Below are 23,016 nucleotides of genomic sequence, written 5' to 3' on the forward strand. Positions count from 1 at the left end.
TATTATCAAGCCCATTATCGCCGCTTTAGCAGCAGTTTCCTGCCGCTAAAGCAATCTTGATAATATGCCTCTAAGTACCTGGCAGTTCATGGCATCTCTCTGAGGTTTTTGGGTGCCGTTTTTTTGGGTAGCACTGCACTTTAGAAGATTAACTAACACAATATATCTGATTGGCTGAATCTTTCAAAGCTTATAGATAACTCACACTAAAAGGTGTACTGGATAGTTAGTAAAGGGCTTCAAATAGAACAGTGTTCAGATTTTTCTTCTGAGATAGTGGTAAGTAGTCATGTTTGAACTAAATCCTTAGCCGTAAAGTTATATCGATCACTAACTGCTTCACTTTGTAATGTATACAGAAATAATATGCCACAATTGATGCTCCAAAGATCAAAATCTTTTAGTGCCTGTTGCGAGCAACAGAGAGCTCCCTTTTATTAAATAGCATTTTTCTATTTTGTAATGTTTAATTTTCAGATCATAAATGTGAACTGATTAGGGTTGACTAACATTCATAAATTCAATTATTGCACAGATTACCTATATTGACAGATGTTCTTGTTCTCCCATTTCCAGGCTCATAATCAAAGGAGAGATTACATACCTGTAGAAGTAGTCCCTTGATATACCACACTGCAGATTACTGAGAGGTAGTCCTCTGGATCCTGATCAGCGAAGAGCTCATGACAAGTTCTTTGTATGGGAGCAAGTTCATATAATGCATTCGAATTTTCTACCCCACAAAGCAAGATCACCACGTTGTCTGGAGGATGGAGCAGATCAACCAGGAAAGTCACCTTTATGTCATCAAGGATGTCCATGAGCCCTTGGGATAATATGAGTAGTTTACACTGGTAACATGCTAACATCGGCAAATACTCCATTGATGACTCCTCCAACTTGTACAGTAGAACTCCCTCCGGTAAATCATTCTGGAAAATGGATCTAATGTACGCCGCCCAATCCTCCGCTTCTTCTTCGTAGATAACCAGGAGATTGCTGGAGTTGTCTGAAAAAGACCAGTTATTGATTCTTTAAACCATTTGTATAAATCTTTACATGTATCAAGATTCAATGTAATGCTAAGTAGCAAATGGCTATGGTTATTGCTTGGGACATAATTTTCTAAATGATGACATTAACAACATTAGCCGTTTTATCGAAACTTATGGCTCATGAGCGGGATATAATGGGGCATGACTTGGCACATAGTGGGAAGGACTAGCAAAGGGAATATCTGGGCACATTACATTGACTGTCATCTGACAAGACGTGCCTGGGTACATAGCATTAACTAGGTTATGATGGGGCATGTCTGGATACATAACAGCATTTCTTGGCATATAGGAATATTGGGCTTCTGAACTTGAATGATATATGGAGGCATATTTGACAATTACATCATCTGGCAGGTGAGGGGGTATATGATGGCATTGAAGAGCATATGCGTAAACCTGACCACCGTATATTTACTGGTCAAGATGGGACATACCTCTGCATACCATGACACTGACTGGCATCTGATGGAGGTTTGGCAAAATATAGCATCAAATTGTCTATGTGCAAAGCTGACCCAAAGAGGCTGAAAAACAGGTTCTGTGCTGAAGCAGATGTTCTGCTGGTCCAAAGTACTGTGAGAGTGCTCCTCTGCAGTCACAGATTTGCTGTGTTCCCAGAAACTGCTGGGCTTATTATCAAGGGTATGCGATAAACTTATCACTGCTTTAGCGTCCGTTTACGGGTGAAAAGCGGCAATAAGTTTATCACGATATCAGCAAGGCCACGCAAGCGCGTGTTTTGCTGAATTTTGCTCCCGTTTCCAGCACGCCTAACTTCGCATCGCTAATGAGATGCAAAGTAGGCATGTCTGTGTAATCAACATGGGTAAATATCGCGATGGCAGCTTCGCGATATTTACAACGCGGGGATATTTAACGTCTGTTAAATTCCTGACTAAGGCATACCTAACATGGGAGGTGGATTCATGTGATACGACCACAGGGTCGTATCATCAAGCATATTGTCGTTTTACATGGAACATCGCTGGAAAACCAGCGATGTTCCATGGAAAAGGGCGATATCGATGGAATATACATCGCCATGGTGCTAAGCGTTGTTAATACAACGCTAGCCTGGCGAAATATTCCACCGGTATACATGGTCAGCAATAATTATCGCTGCCTGTTGCAAATAAGCCCCATGCGTCCTTCACCTTCCCTGATGCCAGCCCCTGCTGGTGCGGAAGTGGCAAGGTAGAGGTCATAGGACGGTAGTTATAATTTTAGACAGGCAGTCCTGCTTGACAGCGGGGAAAATAATTTCCTACAGCGGATGTCCTATTGTACTTTTACCTGCAAATAATTTAATAAAGGTGATGTGAAAGTTTACATTGGTTAGTTTGGCTACTTCAGTCCTGAATTATCCAAATTTGCCCTACTGTGCTAGCTGAGTAAAACAAATTGCACCTCTGCAGTTATCTGTTCGGCATAACTGTGAATTTGATGAGATTGACTGTAATACATTTAAATACTAAAAGCTAAGAATAACATTTGAAGACATTGTAAGTATAGTTCTACAAACGAAGCTTATATTTTGGGATGAAGTAATTTCAGAATATTATATTTGGGTGTAAAGTCAATTACCACCAACTTCAAGTTGATGGTAATTTGCGATTTCTTTGAAAAATGTACTTTCTTGCATTTTTCAAAGTGCAATGTGAAGCACATATATGCCCTTAGGGCATGTATGTGCGCCACATGTGCATCCATGCTTATTTCTGGGGTGCAACAGGGTGTCCTGTTGACCCCCTGCACCCTTGAAATTGCATTCTTAATTTGCGATTCGCAAATTGCTAATCGCAAATTGAGAATGTCTTTCCAGTCATTCCTATTGGCCTCTAGGCCCATAGGAATGAATGGGGAGGTATTCCTTAATTGCGAATCGCAATTTGCGATTCGCAAATAAGGAATATGTAGGATTCGCAAAATCTATTGCAAATCCAACATACATAGCATTTTGTGATTCTCAAATAGCGATTCGCAAAAAATCGCTATTTTAGAATCGCAAAATTACTTTTTGATACATAAGGCCCTAAATATTTTAGTTGCAGATCAGGTAGAAAATCAATAGTAACACCAGGCAGGGAAGAGGATAGCCTAACAAATAAAAAAAGCAAGAGATTGCTCATCTATAGATTTACCCAATGCATGTGTATGATTCGATCTTGTTTCTTTATTTAATATTATAAATACCGACAAAACACAACATGCATAGAAAGGGGAGTGGTAAAATATCTACTTACCATGAGGCGGGAACAGCAAGACAAGGTAACACATAGATAAAGATCAGAATCAGAATCTGGGCCCATATTTACTGATGTTTGATGCAATACAGCACTGCAACCAGAGTTGCTGCATTTGGTCAAAGGGGAAGAGAAAAAAAAATGCCCATATTTATGAAGCCTTTGCGGAAGGACAACATAAAGGCTTCGGTAATATTTACAAAGCCGGACAATTCCTGATTTGCAAGGCCTTAGGTGATTTTGTAAGAAAATGTAACAGAAGGCAGCTGCTTGCACTGCGTTATGTTACATTTCAACTTAGAAGGCGTACAATGGGTGTAAAAGTGCGTTTCCATACTTCCATCCATGGATTATGGCGCATTACCAGATTTACAAAGACTTGTAGATTTGGGAATGCGTCGAAATGCTAGAACTTCCAAAGTGAGACATAACGAGGAGAAATATCTTTATTTCTCATCGTAATTTCCCCTTTTCACATGGGCTGCATTCTGCAAGCACACATAGAAAGAGTAAAACACCATTATTTACTTCCTTACTCATATATACATACATTCTTAAGTCTGCAGAATAGAAGTTTCCATGATGCTTTACACAAATATATAGACCACTCTTGTACCTCTGCAATGCAAACCCTGTATTTCAGTTCACAAGGTCACAAAATAATGCCTCATTTTTATCAATCTACGTTAATTGTAAGGTTATCTATGTATGACGTGTCTTGCCACTTTAAAGGAAAAAATGATTGTGCCTCAAAGGTTACCGTTCAAAGCATCTGATATAATTGACCAATTTAGGTGATGCTGTTAGCAATACAATTGGTACTTTAGTATTGAAATATTTAACAAACTTGACATTGCTGACGTTCTGTCACCAGTATCTAAAGCAAAGATCACCACCAGCTAATAGATGATTTGAAATATGGATTTGAGTGTGACCAACATTTTTAATTTTACCTATGCTTGCACATAGTACTATAAGATGAGATGGTGAAAAATTGAAAAATAGAACATCATCAGCACAGAAATAGCTATTATGGACAGCAGCATTAAAGCGGAAATCACCATATTTGGGGTGCCTCGTAGATCAAACGTCTGATAAACGTAACCCATGCTGCCATTTTTCAGGTTCTGGTTATAATAGTCACACTGAGAAGCAACAACTGACCTATCAATAAATGGTTCTAATGTGACACATTTAGATCCCATACAAAACATTTTTGCATCCAACATTTGACTACCAAGTACAAAATGGACGACTCTTAAGACGAGACCAATGAGATTTATTCATCTTTTAATTATCAAATTAAGAATAGATATCAAACAGTAACATCAAAAAGATGACCCAGCACTTTGCACTTAATGTTATTTCTCTAACATATGGACACTTCTCTCTCCTTAACCTAGAACATTCTGGAGAACATTTGTTTGGGATGGTAAGGGCTGTAAGTCTATATTCTAGGGATGTATAAGACATCAAAAGTAAAATAAAACGATGCCGCCCATCTATTGCAAAATATATGCAAACATCAAGGTGCAATATAGCGAACACGGACTTATTCGGAAAGAGGCCAAGTGTAAATAAAAGCAAACTAGCAGATGGAGACAAAAGCATCAGATCCACTAAAAACATGTAAAGCTGAAGGACGATTTAGTAGTTTAAATTAAATATAAATTAAAATTACAAGGCTAAACATTGCCGAAAAAACAAAACCTAATAGAAACCTCAAAGATAAACATCTTACCCAAACCCGACAAGCCCCTCAGGCACGAGAAAAGCTTCAGGCTTATATAAATATGTTTTGAAATATGAAAATAAAACCATTTTCTAAAGTAGGCATTTTCCCTGCATCACAATCATATTTCATCTTTTATCTCTCCTATCCTGCTCAAACAGGGAATCCCTGTGGTCCAGCGAAAAAACACAAAAATAGGGTCAGTACAATAATTGAATAACTACTGCGTCCTGTTTAACGTGACAAAATACACTACATTGGACAGCCTTCTCCTAAACCAGAACTCACAGAGAAACACAGGCAGAGCGGCCACACCTAATAGCACATTAGCGTAAAGTTTGAAGAATGACTTACCTACAGAAATGTGTGGCATTTTAGCGGATTTAATTTAGAAATTATGCTGTAAAATGATATGGGCTTTGGTTTAAGACGCTACCACAGAACAACAGTCCTCAGGGGGACCCTATTGCATTTTTCCTTGCCACTAGTATGGCCATGCAAAGTAAAAAAAATAAAAAACAAGAAGAGCTTCAATCTATCTTAACCTCTAGAAATTACTCAGTCCTGAGTTTTATTTTGCCCACTTTGCTATTCCAGGTAGGTATCAACCACACGCACCAGATCCTTTGTCTGTGCATCAAAATAAGCAGTCCAGACCAAGTTGCTAAGTGATAGCTTCACTGAATAGAAACGCTATCAACACCAGGACAGTTTAGGCCTTGTGGTACTCATCAGTAAGGCGGTGCTTGAGTCCAAAGCAACAAAGAGCTTTGTGGCCCATGAGTGACCATACCCAAGTCACCTAGGTTGTCTCAACGAGGAAAAAAGCTATGAATGGGACTAATCTCAGCAACAATTAATATACTCAGGTCAGCATTCTAGTTCATCATGTGCCTCTAAAGACAGGAATGCATCATATGCAAACCCAACTTGGACCTGCTCCAATAGGGCCAGTTAAACCTGAACGTCTAGTCCAAATACCCTCTGAATAAGAATACTAGCAACTTTCACCCCACAGCCAATTACAAATTGAGCTCTCAGTGTTCAGCAAATGTTTAGTCTATTTAGTCTTCTTGAAAATGTCGCTTTTTAGTAACTACTATGAAGAGTTCCAGAACCTAGGACCAGTCATCAAACAGTGCAGGCAATCAATATGTTGCCAAAACCTTGGTACTGGGATGATTTGAAGAATTCTGAATGATGCTGTGGAAACAATGTGGAGTGGTGTGGCTCACTGGTTAGAGGCGGCAGACCCGTAAGCAGAGAATGGCCCGGGACCAGGGTTCAATTCCCCACGCGGCAGGGTCGTGGACCAGGGTCAAAACCGACTCGATAATTCTCGCCTCGGTGCCTACTCTAACCAGGGAACACACTCAGCAACTCTGGGCATTAAGCTTGCCTCATCTCTACAACGGCCCCCCACAGATGCCGGGGATGCCTGGTTTCACCTTGGAGATACCCAGAAAGGGACCATCTCACAGGGAAAACCAGGACGGGTTCCCCAGCAGTCTTCAGCGCCAGGATACTCCATGGAGTCGCATTGCGCTTTACAAGTACACCAACATTTACATTTACAATGATAGCACATTAAATGCTGGTAGGATTTGGGCAGCTATTCTAAGGTGTCTACTGTCCTCCTAAGATTCTAAAGCTATGAAGACACTCAGGATACACTGAAGTGTTCACGTTAGAAAAGCACACATTTTTAGAAGAAATATACCAATGCAGAAAATCTAAGAATGACACTTAGTAACTCTTAAACCCAATAGTCCTAATTCTACTCAGTCTCATCACAGCCTCCACAAATAAAGTGGATCACAAATCCAAGGCAGTTACTGCTGCTGATTCTGCAAACTTGTGTTCATCCACCAAAGAAGGGCAGCATAATTGTATCCGCATTCCCAGAATCTTTCTATGAATACATAAGTGCATCTGACAAAGCTCTCTATGGTGGGCAGGTAGAGCATAAGGGCTATGACAATGAAAGGAAGCACCTAGGCATTGCCTACTCATTCTTCTTTCTCACCCGATTCTATGGAATTGAGGTGTACCATCCAGAGGAAGGCTTTATCCCAGAGTTGATTCACACTGACACATTACGACAGAAACAAAGTTGCGGCACAATTCATTCATGAATGTTTATTCCTCACTGTGTTACCTGTAGAACTATAACCGCAAAACACTTTCTTCCTGTTTTTTCAAAGTAGGATGAATGTAAGGGGTTGATGCATGCTCAGGTTGTCCTATTGTGTATGTGCAGTTGGGCTTTGACAGAATTGAGTAGATGTGCTTTCAGTTAGTCGGGAGGTCTGGTACACTCACTTTGGCAAATTGGTTTCTTCAGGACTGCTTCTCTTCTGGACTTACTGACAGAAAGACAGGCTCCCATGGCTCAGGCAGACCCACAGCTTCTCTAGAAGAGCATGCAGTTTCAGGCGATGTCCTCATATTGCTTAGAGACCAGTTAGCAGTTATAATAGCCCTTTCATTATTCTTTGGAGTTTTGTTGTCCATGGTCAGTGAATTAGTTTGAAACTGGAACCAAGCAGGATTGTTTGTGATCCACATGTATATAGAGGTTTTGGATACATTATGTGGATCCACTGTCTACAGCTCAGGAATGGTTAAGGGTGGTTACTTTTCAGACCTTCATCTTCTTTCTGCGAAGCAGGCAATTCTTTGTATAGGGTGATGGCTCTCTCAGAAGGTACTGATGATGGTGGGGTCAAATTGGAGTATCCATACCATGAGTACAGTACAATGAGTGTGAAGATCTGCACCTGGCTGTCATCAGCCATTGTAGATGGGCACTAATGGAAAGACAAAAGCATCAGCCCTGCCTAGAAACCTCTCTCCCACTAACATCCGAATCTTCTGACTCACCCTATGCCCATAACATCAAGCAAATGGCGATGAATAGAAACGATTAATCAGAATCCCCTTCCTAAATCGTTCACATTGATTTTCTAAAGACAGCCCTGTTTCATCTCGCAACATGTCTGTGGCTGCACCCTTCAGATTAGGAATGCAAGCAATAAACTTCCAATCTTTGGGGAAACTGTATCAATACCTCCATCTTATGCCATATTCAAGCCAAGAGCAAATCAAAATGGATTCCACTGGCCTGAGCATGCATACACTTATAACTAACATGGAGTCCAGCTAACATGCGCCATACACATAGCAAACACAACAAACACACCTGGAAGTCTTCAAAGGCTCTGGGAAAGATACAAGCTGAACTTTATATGAGTGGGATGGTAGGTATCACGTTCAGCTCTGGCAGCAGGAAAAATTGGAAAGCAGTATACTGCCACCAAGACTCTCTGTACATTTCTCAGGGACAGAGATGCTAATCTTGTGTCATCAAAGAGGTATGCTTTTGGACCTCAGAGCCATACACTAAGCCTCAGGATCAATTTTGTGCCATTAATTCCAGCCATCACAGGAATTTGGATCCTGGCATAAGTTATCAAAATTGTATAGAAGATTAACTTTCTCACAGAAACTGTGAAAGCTTTACATATTTGATGGAAGCGCCAGAGATGACAAGCAAATAATCAATGTTCAAGTTTCAAAGGTTTTATTATCATTTGGCACAATTCATGCCAGTGCAAGAGAATTCAAACAAAATAAAAGGAACTACAGCATGGTATGGAGCCAGAATATTGTGGTTTAAATTGTGTCTGACAAAACTATAGTACACTAAATATTGTTTACAAAAATATCAACCTATTGAGGTAATGAAACGCCACTGATGTGATGTTTTTGTAAACAATATTTAGACTTCCATATATTGTTGGATTATATTTTTGTAATCATAACTCAGAAAATAGAGGGGACAGGAACATATAATTTCAAACATTCTCCAAACACTGTATGCCAGTCACTTGCTGGATAAGTAAAATATTGTAAACCTTTGTTCATCAAAAATAGAAATCCTGCCATCTAAGAATCACCCCAAATATATGGGAAGTTTATGGCTAGAGGCCCAGGAGTCATCTTCCAGCCTTCTTAGGTGGTTACAAACATTCAGACCATCATGAATTCTCATGTTTCTCTTAGCAACAGGTGACTGCTACATATAATACCACTTCCCAACAAAACCTGAAATCAATCAGGATACCCACCAGCCCTATAACAATGCTAAATGGACAGACTTCAAACCTATGACTGAAAATGAAGTCTTCAAAATATTAGCAAACTTGAAGCCTACTGCCCAAACTTCTGAACCACTGCCCTCCACCTTGTGCAGAACCTCAACCATATCATCTCCCACTCTGGACCAAAATTATTAATCTCTCTCTCCCCTCAGGCTGTGTTCCTGAGATCTTCCAAATAGGCCAAGTCCCCCAATTCCCCAAAAAACAGGAATGAACCCCAATGACTTTAATAACCTCAGACCCATCACAAACATTCCCTTCCTAGCCTAAATGCTGGAGAATTGTGTCCTCCTGCAACTAAACCGACACATGGAAGAATTCAACTTCTACGACATTTTCCAATCTAGATTCAGGAAAGGTTGTAGCACTGAAACCACCATGATCAATATTTCAGATGACATTAATAGAAACCTGGATAAAGGTGAGGCCTGTCTCCCAATCTTACTTAACTTATTTGGGGTTTTGATACAGTAAATCACCAAGCTCTAATTGAAACTCTCAGATATCGTACTGGTGTCAATGGCACTGTCCTGAAATAGTTTACGTGCTGTCTGCAACAACGCTGTCAGCAAATAAAAATGCCCGGCTGTCTCTCCAACCCAACTCAAGGCATCCTCCAAGGCTCTATCCTCTCCCCAGCCTTTTTTAATCTCTTCATGGATCCCCTCACTGCCATTTTGAACCAAGCAGGGGTCAAAGACCACCTATATGCCGATGACACACAACTCTACTGCAAAATCAAATCACCCGTCGACCTCTGACAACCGAACAAAACACTTATTAGTATACATTCTTGGTTCCAAACCATCTTCAACTGAATCCCCAAAAGACAGAACTACTTCTGTTCTTCCTTAGAACTAATTCTTTGCCTATCATAAATTGGATCAAGAATCTCCATACAAAAACCCTCCAATACTTAGACACTAGAATCCTAAGAACTGGAAGAGCCCGAGCTCTGAGTAGCTCCAAAGCTCTTCTTCTCATTACTCCCGACTTCAAGAAGATTATCATCTCAATCTCGTTCCTTCTCAGGTGATACTCAAAGATCTGGAATTCGCTACCTAAAGATCTCCACTGTAACCCTTCCTTCCCCTCATTCAAACGTGAACTCAAATCTCTACTCCTCAACAGCTACCTCCACAGGCACACAGACTGTTCTTCATTCCCCTCACTGATTAACACCTTCTAGATGGTCTCACTACCTGCTCAATTGCCTCACTTTGACTTACTCAATCACCTTTTTTTCATTGGTGCTTTTCTTCTCCATATACCCAGTGTTTTTCTTTTGACTTTCGAACCATTGAGTGCTGTACTGTCTTGTGACTTTTACATTAAGAGTTCCTTTTGTACCTCTTAAAACATATTTATCTATTTGCATTACCTGTAAAATGCTCTGGTACACTCGGGTCTAGCAAGTGCTATATAAATCTCAAATAAATAAATAAATAAATATAATATAACAATTTGTTATCTAAGGCCTTCATTAGGAGTATTGGCCGAATACTGCAATCAAATTTCACATTGGTGCATATGAATTTGTAGGGTGAAATACACTTGGTTCTGAGTTTTACTGAGCCGCTTTAAATTGGTATTTATAGTATGCAGTAAATATTGAATGGTGAGCAATATAGACCGCCTGTTAGAAGACAGCGATACCAAAGGGGATGATGGACGGAGGGTTTGAGCAAATCAAACACTCACCCCAGTCAACTGATCTGGGTTTATTCCATCATCATTCTTTCGTTCACTCCACCACTCCAGTTCAGACATAGCCATATGCAAATCAGTCTGACTCTGTGCCTCATGGGAACAGGCCTGCCCGGACTGCCAAGCTATGACTTCCCTGGACCGGAAACAAGCATCCTGGAACCGGTTTCGGGTTCATAGCCCTCATCAGCCAGGCTATCTTGAATCCAGTGGCAAAGTGAGCAGGGGATCCACGTCTGGGCATACCCTGCCAACTTAGGGCGAACAAAGCGATACCAAAGGGAATGATGTACGGAGCGTTTGAGCAAATCAAACACTCACCCCCAGTCAACTGATCTGGGTTTAATCCATCATCATTCTTTAGCTTACTCCACCACCCCAGTTCAGACATGGCCATATGCAAATCAGTCTGACCCTGTGCCTCATGGGAACAGTCCAGCCCGAACTGCCGAGCCATGTCTTCCCTGGACCGGAAACAAACATCCTGGGACCGGTTAGTGGCTAATCAGCCATCATCAGCCAGGCTAGCTTGAATCCAGTGGCAAAGTGAGCAAGGGACCCACGTCTGGGCATACCCTGCCAACTTAGGACGAACAAAGCAAAACCAAAGGGGATGAAGGACGGAGCGTTGAACAATCCAAGCACTCACCCCCAGTCAACTGATCTGGGTAAATGTATGACATTGTTCTGCATTCTGTCCCTCAACTGTTGTTTTTGCATTGGTCACCCCGAGTGGGACGGGTATGCTCAGACGAGAGTCCCGTGCTCTCCATGCCATTGGAATCAAGCTGTCCTGGCTGAAGAAAGCCCTAAACTGGTCCTAGGATTCTTTTTTCCAGTCCAGTTAGGACCTGACTTGGCAATTCGGGCTGGACGGTTCCCATGGGGCATAGGGTCAGGACTGATTTGCATATGGCTGGGTTCACACTGGAATGGCATGGTGAGCAAAAAAACGATGGATTTAGGCCCAGATCTCTGTACTGGGGTGAATGTATGACATTGTTCTGCATTCTGTCCATCAACTGTTGTTTTTGCATTTGTCACCCCCAGTGGGACGGGTATGCTCAGACGTGAGTCCCGTGCTCTCCATGCCACTGGAATCAAGCTATCCTGGCTGATGAGGGCTGAACGCCCGAAACCGGTCCTAGGATGCTTGTTTCCAGTCCAGTGAGGACCTGGCTTGGCAGTTCGGGCTGGACTGTTCCCATGGGGCACAGGGTCAAGACGGATTTGCATATGGCTGGGTTCAAACTGGAATGGCATGGTGTGCAAAAAAACGATGGATTTAGGCCCAGATCTCTGTACTGGGGAGAATGTATGACATTGTGCTGCATTCTGTCCATCAACTGATGTTTTTGCATGAGGGACATCTGGGCACAATGCAGTGCAACATTAGAGAGGAGGAGAAATATTGGTGGCTGGAGGAAGATGGAAACATAGAATATTGTGTGAGAAAGTGTAGGGAGTGTGAGAATGTGGGCAAGTGTTGCAGGATCAGTTAAATATGCAAAACCTTGGGGTAGGGATATTAAGGGGCAACTGTGGAAGAAAAAGGTGGTGTTAGGTATGAGTTAGTGTTGGTAGACCTGGGACAGTATTACAAAAAGTGCCTCGGGGACGCAACGGGCATGTGCGCCCACTTTGCGCACCCCTGTGGCACTTTGATATTACAGAAGGGGCCCCAAACACTTGTGTGGCCCCTTCCGCAAAAACGAAAGAGCTGGAGCACTTAAAGCACCAGCTCTATCTGCAAGGGGCATTTCCTCATTTGCATGAAGGTATGTCCCATGCAAATGAGGGTATCCCGTTGCCACTGCTCCCGGCCCTATTACAGACGTGGGCACAGAAGCAAAGAAGCCCTCAGGAGGAGCACTGACAATGTGCCACCGAAAAGGTGGTGCACTGTTAGTGCGCCCCCTGATGGTAGCCCTCTGGCAGGGGTACATTGGGTCTAATGGACCCCCCAGACATTCCCTTGCAGGCGGGTGCAGTCACTGACTACACCCGCCTGCAAGGGGATCTCTAATCCCCTTCAACAGTACAGGCGGGTTGCCACAATCACTGAAAAAAAAAAACAGAGCGACATTAAAGCAGCCTCTCCATTCTTCACCTGAATGCACTGCCTCTATGGCAGCGCACATTCACGGCTGCCTTGGAGGCAGTGCATTTATCGTAATAGGGTGCATTTTCATTGTTTACACTGGGCGTGATACAGCGCTCAGCCAGTGGCTGTAGGGGTGGGCATGTTCTCCACACCGGCTGTAATGCAGCCTGCATGGAGATGGGGAATGTGCGCATGACTGGTTTAGGCGGCCCAAAAGGGCTTACAAACAGTCATTGTCCACTTAGGAGTGGGCAAACCACTCCTCTCCTTCTCCTAAAGCAGAGCAGCCCCGCCCACCCACAAAGCAGCTGGACATGAAGCATAAAATGATAATAACTCTAAGTTATTATCATTTTATATTTCTACTTGGCACTGCTTAAAAGCCATAGCGGAGGAGCCGCTTCTGGTTGGCAAGGATTAGGAAGTTAGATTGAAGGCGGTAGATAAAGAAGTTGGTCTTATTGTGTTAGTTTCACTGTCACTGATTTTTCGCCTTTCACCACTATGCGTAGAAGACAACCAGGGATGAAGGAAAACTAAGTTGGGTAACAGAGGGGAGACAGGCATTATGGTCAGTTGAGGAAGTAAAACATAATCAATTGAAGACATAAATGTTGAATGAGGATAATAAGCATAGTACCAAAATATAGTTTTTTGCAACTATGTGAATGGGTGCAGGGGAAACTGCCTAAAAAACAAGAAAGGGAAATAGAGTTTTTATGGTCCGTTGTATGTAGAATAAGTCTTTGTCTTCCAGCTAGGTTAAGTGATGGAAGAGCAGATTTGGGACTTTATAATTGGAGTAACTTTCCTTTGAACATATTGTAGTTAGAGAAACTCATTTTTTAAATGTTTATAATCATTTTAGTTAATACATTTGCTGTTGATTTGTTTGTATGGTAATTTTCTATTCATTAAAGGGGGAAGATAAGTGGTGTGGTGTCACGGAATGGAGGCTTGGATGGAATAATGTGGAGCTTTGGAATATGAGTTCTGTAGAATGTTGTTTGATCTGGGAGCAGTTGCTCGGGATGCAATCGCAAAAGACGAGCACTGTGCCAGAGCGCCATTACAGATTTTACCTATCAACTTTGCCGTTTCGAATTCACTACAATTTAGGCGATCACTGACCTTTATATAGCAGAATGCCAAAAGAGAATTAGGTCAACACTTCATGGAACCCCCATTAGTGCAAAAAATGAAAGCCTTTGATTGGTAAGTCTGTTGGAAAAGTTAACCTCATATTGGCAGTTGCTAGAATTATACAACGCAGAAGAAAAATTGAAAGTTTTCACTCAGAAAAAAACTGCTACAGCACTATTAACGAAAATTTTAATTAATTTAAATATATTACATTCTTTTTCTGGAGTCTGAATTAAAAAGAAATTCCTACATAAAGAAAAAAAGTAATTTTTTGATTATGCTTTAATAATTAAGGAAACTGATGTATAGAATTGATTATAAGTAATGTAATTATATTTTGTTTAACTGTAATGTTCCATTCATTTTTACAGTTTATTCAAATATTTTATAATTATGTAATAAATGTTTTATTTTTATATTTTTGTAAACAATACCTTTAATTTATTTACATTTTTGCCTATTTTCAATAATTTATTCTAATTTAACATTATTTGGTATGGGGTTTTATTTTGACTCCCTACTCCATTATTTTCTACGAGAGGGTTTTGAGGTATCAGTTGGTGGCCATGTGTATTGCTGTATTTACTATAATATAACTTTTGGCATTAGTAATTTGCACTCATATATTTGGCTCCATCCCCTGTTTAAGGGAATTGAGACCTGTAAATCTACACTCCGGATTAACATTACAATCTGATTTTGTGAACAGCCAAAAGCAGCAAAGTTCATTGAAAATTTAAGAGTAAATTTACACTTTTTAATTACGCACAAGTGTAAATAACCTTTGTGGATGGCCCAGGTGGATGTTTAGGCCCTAACTTCATGAATGAAGCCATCTGTATTTAATCCACAAAGGTGATGACAGCTTGCCAATTGATAACATGTGTGTGACAAAGGACCGCCTTACTGCCTGTCATCACCACTAGACATTAGCGTGACAAGTCAGCCCTTTTCCGGTTCAGCTCGCTGATGATAACGTTTACTAGCAGGTGGGCCTCCAGATACAGAAGCAGATTCAATTCACAGGAAAGAAAACACAGATAAAAAAGAATGCTTCCCTTTCATGAATTGCATGTCCTTCATATTTAAAAGCTGTCTGGTTCTATGTGAACGGATAGTAAAACGCACATGTGTTAACCGTTATAAAAAATGTTTGCACACAAAAGAAATGCGTAATTGAACTATAGTGTTTAAACCGCCACCAAGTGTACGCTAAACAATAAAAATGATTAAACAAATTGATATGTGTCAAGGCTACAGAGAAGCCACAAGGTTAACAAAGTTGTCAAGTCTGGCACTTTGGTGCATGGAATAACAAGGGCCACTGAGATATACAAGAAAGCAGAGTATTCCTGGCAAGCAGTGCACAAAATACCAAGGGGCATATTTATGAAAGCTTTGCATCATGCTTGCACGTGATACATGTGTGCTGCAAACCTCTAAGTCAGATTTATGAAGCCACGCAAAGCCACTTTGCGTAGCTTTCAATGGCTTCAAAAACCTCGAGTAAAACAATACAGCTCAAATTGCTGCGTTGCCAGACTCTGCGCAAGGGAGGCGTTCCATGGGCGTTGCGGTGGATGTTGCCATGCAACTCCCATGATCTTGTTGGTGCTTTCCTGAGGCTCAGCCGGGAAAGTTAGGCGCGCTATTATTTTTAGTTGCTCACTTGCTCACTTCTAATATCTGTGAATAATGTAAGTTGCTTTCCTGAGGCACAGCCGGGAAAGCTGGGGTGTTTAATTTGAAAGTGTTTTGATTTTAAAAATTCACTTACTTCATTTCATCAACTTTGGCATTACACGCTGTGTTTTATACACTCTCACAGTGCCACCGCGATCCCTTACAGCCGATGAGGAGCTGATCGGGGACTGACGCCGGCGCCATCTTAGAAGGATTGTGGAGTGGCGGTATAGTCGATTGCAGACTCCCGCCCTCTTTCTGACCCTTTAAATGGAAACCATTAGACGACGGCGCAGCGGGCAGGCGCAGCGGGCGCGCCTAAGGCAAGCCCGTCTGCGCCCGTCTTCGCCAAGTCATCGCCTCTCGCCATTCCCCCTGGTCGAGCTAGCACAGAACTCAAATGTTATGACAGGCGGACGCTTATCGCTCTCAATCAAAGCCACGAGAGTTGTGAGATCCCTCTAATTGGCTTGGGAGAGACTGGCCTGAACTGTAGGAGGTGCGGGTTTACTACTCCAACACCGTGTCGGGTGGGACAGGGAAATGGAGATAAACCTATGCTGTTCAAGGTATGTCAATTAAATGTTAGGGCTCTTGTCAAGCACCATATGGGGTGCAGCTGTTTCTCACCGAGGAAATGCCAGATGTTCTTTTCCTATGTGACAACAATCACAAAGGAGGGGCGAGGGTTAAGAACAGTTTATACTCCGCCACCCCAAACCCACACGGGTCGTGCTAGAATCAGCCAGGACAAGCCTTCGGAACGATTGTGTTCTCTGGCATCCTGTACACCGGACACCAGTGCGAGTATATTTAATACATAAACTCGTGATTGTTTTCCCGCACTTAAGGGGACACTCTCCATATATCACACAGGATGGGTATGGATTAATTGGACCGGTGCACAGACATAATATCGACTCCAAAATATCGTTTTGACAGAATATCGAGTTTTAAATATCGTTTGGACAAAATATCGACAGGACAGAATATCGACAGTCAAAATATCGTTTTTAAGGTAAGTGAAGTAATATCGACTGTAAATAATATAGAAAGTGAAAATATCCAAGTATATAATCTAGATAGTAAAAAATATCGTTTTTTAAATAATATTTAATTATTTATAGTGTTTTTATGTTATAATATGTGTGAAAAGTGTCATTTTATGTTATAATTATTTTTAATTAATGATTTTTTTAAAATTATTGTGTAATTTTATTCTGTAGCGGGTTGTGGGTTTATAGGGGAATAGGGTGGGAAGTAATTTAATTATAATTAATTAAATATGTAAATTTATTAATTGGTAGTAATAATTAATTAATTGGTAATTAAATAATATTTGTTAATTATTTAAAAAAAATCTTTTTTTAATTTTTTTATTGAGAGTTCATACCAGTAAATACATATTCATAAATGCATACATAAATACAAAAATACAAAAATAAATTCGAAGAATTATGCAATCAAGGAAGTAGTAACTAGAAGGACAGAAAGAATAAAAAGAATAATGAGCATTGAATGGTAAACAGTAAACAATAAACAATAAGTCATGGACAGATTAGATAGCTACAGTGCCAGTGCATCATTCATTTGCAGTTTGTTTTGCTGTCCTCCAAGTAGCTACTGGGGCCCAAAGTCGCTTACCCATATCCCTTATCTTAGCTCCCTTTAAATCATATAGTGCTTCCTCGATGTTATGTATACCCAACATTCTGCACATCCACATTTGGAATGTAGGAGCTTCTGTATCCTTCCAGGCTGCACTAATTAAGATCCTAAGGACTGCTACAGAAATGAAAACTAGAGCTTCAGCCTCAGTACACATATTTAATTTCACATCACATCCAATTATTATCAGGGTAGGGGATAGATTGATTTTTACGTCAAGTAACACCTCTAAAAACCGCACTATTTCATTTTTAATACTTTTTAGTTTTTCACACCCATGGAACATATGTATTAGATCGGCTGGGCAATTTCCACATCTGGGGCAGTTGCTATCTGCCGCTTTCCCCCAAGAGAATAGTTTTTCAGGAGTATAATATAGATTGAATAGCGTTTTATAGTGTTGGGCCCTGAGGTTCGAAGAGCGCAGAAACCTCTTATCCATAGCTAATGCCTTGTCAAGGTCTACTTCGGGATCCCCCAATTTTTTGGACCAGGCGGTTTCCATTTTTCCCATATCATCCATCGATACATCATTAAATATTTTGTATACATCCTTAATTCTATGGCCCCCCGACTTCAGGTACTCAATTAGTTCAAATCTCCCAAGCAAAGTAATACGTGGCCTAATTGATTTAATCCTATTAACAATCTGTAAATATTTAAGCTCTTGATAACCTTGTAGGGAATAGTGTTGTGTAAGTTCTTCGAGTGTTCTACAGTGATCTCTAATCATTATTTGTCCCAGCTCCACAACGCCCTGACCCTCCCAATGGCGCCATGCTCCATCCCTGCTAAGGTTTGGAAAGAGTGTTGAGTTCCAAAGCGGTGTTCTCTGATGGATAGTGGGTATATCTAGGATTTTTTTAACATTTTTCCATATATACCATACGTCTTCAAGCGTTTTAAATCCAATTTCCTTGTAGTAACTCCTCTGAGTTCTCCTTAATAGGAGCCCTACAGCTTCACTTCCCACCAAAAGCTGAAAAATTGATGGTATCACCGCCTGCCTGAGGGTTGGACCCCCCGATTGAAGTAGAATACCCATATCTGTGAGGTGACATGCAAGATGATAGCTCTTGATGTCTGGCAATCCCAACCCTCCTCTATCTTGTGGTAGTGACATATATCTATTTGATCGCCTTATTTTACCATATTGCCACACAAATTTCATGAATATGGCCTCAATCTTTTTTATAATCTTTTCGTCGATTTTAAATGGGATTGACCTTAATTTATAGAGAAGATTATGGAGGCAAGGGGATTTGGTCCTAGATTTTGTCAAGCCATACAGGCTATGTATTCATCACCTACGGCAAGAATCCAATCAATGGGGGAAAGATCAGATAGGATTAACATAACAAGGGGTACGAGACAGGGCTGCCCTTGCTCTCCAATCCTGTTCGCGCTCTACATAGACCCTTTAATCACACAATTAATGAACAGTGCGGTTATCAAACCAGTAATATCAAACGGTTTTCAGACAAAACTTCTCGCATATGCCGATGACTTAGCAGTCATCACAAAAGACCCAGGGCTAGCTATGAAGGAGGTAGTTAAAATAACCGGGCAGTTTGGAGAAGTGTCGGGTTACCGATTAAATATTATGCTCTAAAAAAATAGTCAAGTTGGATGGTAGATACTTAGGATCTGTAGTCTACTTGGGAATAACAATAAATGCAGAACCAGGAAGAATAATAGTAGATAACTATACACCGCTTATCCATTCGATGGAAACAGAATTAAAAAGAATGGATTCACTACAGCTTTCATTGATTGGAAGGGCCAACGTTATAAAAATGACAATGTTTCCCAAGGTGCTCTATAAATTAAGGTCAATCCCATTTAAAATCGATAATTATTTAAAATGTAATTGGTAATTAATTTAATTTAATTGATTAATTGCTAATTATGTAAATTAAAATAATTTATTTCCGGTAGCGGGTTGTGGGTTTATAGGGGAATAGGGTGGGAAATAATTTAATTATAATTAATTAAATATGTAAATGTATTAATTGGTAGTAATATTTAATTAATTGGTAATTAAATAATATTTGTTAATTATTTAAAATGTAATTGGTAATTAATTTAATTTAATTGATTAATTGCTAATTATGTTAAATTAAAGGGGTATTTTTTAGGGTTCAGGGTCAGTTTTTGGTTTTTGGGTAAAGGGGTATTTTTAGGGTACAGGGTCAGTTTTTAGTTTTTGGGTAAAGGGATATTTTTTGGGTTCAGGGTCAGTTTTTAGTTTTTGGGTAAAGGGGTATTTTTAGGGTTCAGGGTCAGTTTTTAGTTTTTGGGTAAAGGGGTATTTTTAGGGTTCAGGGTCAGTTTTTAGTTTTTGGGTAAAGGGGTATTTTTAGGGTTCAGGGTCAGTTTTTAGTTTTTGGGTAAAGGGGTATTTTTAGGGTTCAGGGTCAGTTTTGGGGTTTTGGGTAAAGGGTTTTTTTAGGGTTCAGGGTCAGTTTTGGGTTTTTGGGGTACAGGGGTACAGTGTAAAAATAAAGTAAAATTAAATTTACATTAATTTAATTTAATGAAATGAAATTAAATTAAATTATATTAAATTAATTTTAAATAATTTAAATTATAAAAAATATTATATACTTACCAATACTTACGTTGTAATGGTAGTGCGTTGTAAAAGTTGCGTTGTAACGTCATATATCCACTGTTGCACTCCTTGGAGTGGGAATAGTAATTTTAACCCCTACGCTATCCAACGCTTTCCCTACTGTTGCACCCACTGGAGTGGGAATAGTAATTTTTACTCTTTTGTATTTGTACGTTAATAATATTGGCTATTATTTAATTAAATGTTGTTACTATATATATATATGTTTTAAGAAATATGATTAAAAAAATAATATTTTTTTACTTTCATTAATTATTTAATTATTAAAAGTTATTTTAAGTATTGTTAAGTATATTTTCGTAATTAATTTGTTATATTAATGTAATTAAACATTGTTTTTATTAAAGTCGATATTTTTTACAACTATATTTTTGTAAACGATATTTTTAACTCGATATTTTTGTACTTACCTGTTTGTAGATAGAAACTCGATATTTTGTCTCTCGATATTTTGTCAACGATATTTTTGTTGGTCGATATTCTGTCCCTCAATATTATTTCAGTGATCCAATTGGACCTACCTTCCTGTTGGGGTAATAACTTTCCTCCGGATTACGGGGGAACCCTGAGATAAACCGATTGCGATGGTCCTGACGAAGACCGGAGTGACCATACAGGCGCATCAAGAGCGGTGGAAACATGTTGACTCTGGCAGTGGTAGGAGGGAAGCCTTGAGGTTCCTAATTATCTCCTTAAGGCTTTTCCCATCCTCTGTTCTCTTATTTTTTAATCCTGGTAGAGGTGCCAAGTAAAGTCTAATAAAGTTTGTTTTCTGGTTGGCACCTTTAATCAGTTTTAAATCACTCCTCATACTGCACAATTTCTTTGTCGCACTTTTCGGTTTGGAAACACTTGGTGTTCTCACTATTTTCACTTCATTGGATGTGTTGAGTGTTGTGTCTGTTCAGTGTTGTTTGACTATATGTTGTGTTAAGAGAAATTTATTATTTTTTTCCCCCTCCCTTATGCTCCGTCCTGTGTGGGGTACACCAGGGCGTATTGTAAGCAGGCCCAATGATGAAGCATGTCACATACCTCGGTGTGTGAGTGAGGGCAGTTTTTTCAAATAGAGTGATTTGCCCTATTGGGACTGGCTCTACCTTTCACCGTATTAGTATACATGGTGTTATTATCTATTTACTCTTCCCACCCCTTTTGTGTGTACACTTTTCCTATGTGAAACATGGCTACGGGATGATATGGCGGGGATTCTCAATCTTACCCTTTCCACCGGCTACCTGATTAATATCATTAACAGGGATTCTAGGGGTGGTGGCATAGCCATAATTTATAAAGCTCAGTATCCCTGTTCCTTTATCAAGGAGGATATCTGGGGATGTGAATGTGCTTGTTTCAGGATTGAAATAAGTGCTAATTTTTCCTTCTCTGGATTGTACGTCTATCGTCCTCCTGGGCCAGCAGCCAAGTTTATCGAGGCACTATTGGAGACAGTTAGTTCCGTGGTAGTGGGATCCGCCAATTTCACGATTCTGGGAGACTTGAATCTTCATTTCGATCAAATCCAAGACTTGATCGTTCAGAATCTGTTGCCGGATCTGGAGGCCCTACAGCTTGAACAACCTATATCAGAGGCTACCCATATTGCTGGACATATATTGGACCCGGTCTTCTCCAATATCCCATGTGTGAGTATAATTCCGCCTAAGCCCATGGGATGGACAGACCACTACTTAATTGAGTTTAAGTTTAACATCACTGAGCCTTTCAGGCCAGGTAGGGAGAACCCGGTCTTTAAGAGGCCCTGGCACAAATTGAAATCTGAAGATCTTAAAGTGGCCCTGGGTGCCTTCCCCTTACGAAATCTGGCTGATCTGGAGCTGGCATACAATGCCTTTTGTAAATGGATTTTGGGAGGACTGGACACCCTTATACCAGCCAAATGGTCGATGGGGCGTAAGTCAAATTCTAGCCCATGGTATAGAGATTCATTGAGAGCTATGAGGAAGGAATGTAAGAGGGCAGAGCAGATATGGAGAAATGAGTATAATAGCGAAGATAAAATAAAATATCTGATGAAAATCAAGCAGTATCACAAGGCTATTTGCTCTGCACGGGCCGCTTTTTATGCGGAAGAGATTAAAAATAGCTCGAACCCTACTAAATGTATTTTTAAAATCGTAAATACTCTTAAGAGTGACAGAGTTACTTCTTCTACTATTACATCCGCTCAGCAATGTGAGGAACTCGCTATCTTTTTCATTGAAAAAGTTCAAAAAATCTATCAATCCTTCCCGCAGTATCATCAACCCCCATCTGCCCCGGTTGAGGAAAAAGCTGAGGGCCCTATTCTGGCTTTTATACCAGAAATGTCTAGTAAAGAGCTTACTAGGCTATGTGGCAAAATCAAATCAGGGTCCCCGCTAGATCCAATGAAACCAGCACAATTTATTGAATCCCTAGGGCTGTTTCAACAGCCACTAGGCGAAATAATTAACCTGTCCTTCTCTACGGCCGTTGTTCCCGAGACCTGGAAGCAGGCCTGGGTCTCGCCTATTATTAAGAAACCCACGTTGGACCCTTCAAAACCAGAGAATTTTAGACCTATTTCTCTCCTCCGGTGGGTGGTGAAGATCGCCGAGGCTCATGTGAATAATGTGTTATCTCAGTACATGAGCCTCCATAATATTCTAGATCCCTCTCAGAATGGCTTTAGACCTGGCCATAGTACTGAATCCGCCCTATTAGCCACATCGGAACATCTGCGGTTGATTCTGGATGCCGGTCAGAGTGCAGCGCTGATCCTATTGGATCTCAGCGCTGCCTTTGATACGGTATCACACGCCATTCTTTTACATCGCTTAGAGGCAATAGGGATTACCGGATCTGCTTTGGAATGGTTTACGTCATTTCTGAGGGACA

At 40.4% G+C, this 23,016-nt stretch overlaps 1 protein-coding gene across 1 annotated transcript in view; it reads right to left on the reverse strand.

Moving 5' to 3' along the window:
* Positions 1-23,016, reverse strand: part of BANK1 (B cell scaffold protein with ankyrin repeats 1) — a 2,434,538-nt gene that overhangs the window by 2,026,830 nt on the left and 384,692 nt on the right. The window contains exon 2 of the mRNA XM_078676074.1: positions 605-1,009. Within this exon, the coding sequence (XP_078532200.1) occupies positions 605-1,009 (405 nt within the window). The remainder of the gene's footprint in view (positions 1-604; positions 1,010-23,016) is intronic.

This window comes from Lissotriton helveticus, chromosome 2_1 (genome assembly GCF_964261635.1).
Source record: "Lissotriton helveticus chromosome 2_1, aLisHel1.1, whole genome shotgun sequence".
Classification (NCBI taxonomy): domain Eukaryota; kingdom Metazoa; phylum Chordata; class Amphibia; order Caudata; family Salamandridae; genus Lissotriton; species Lissotriton helveticus.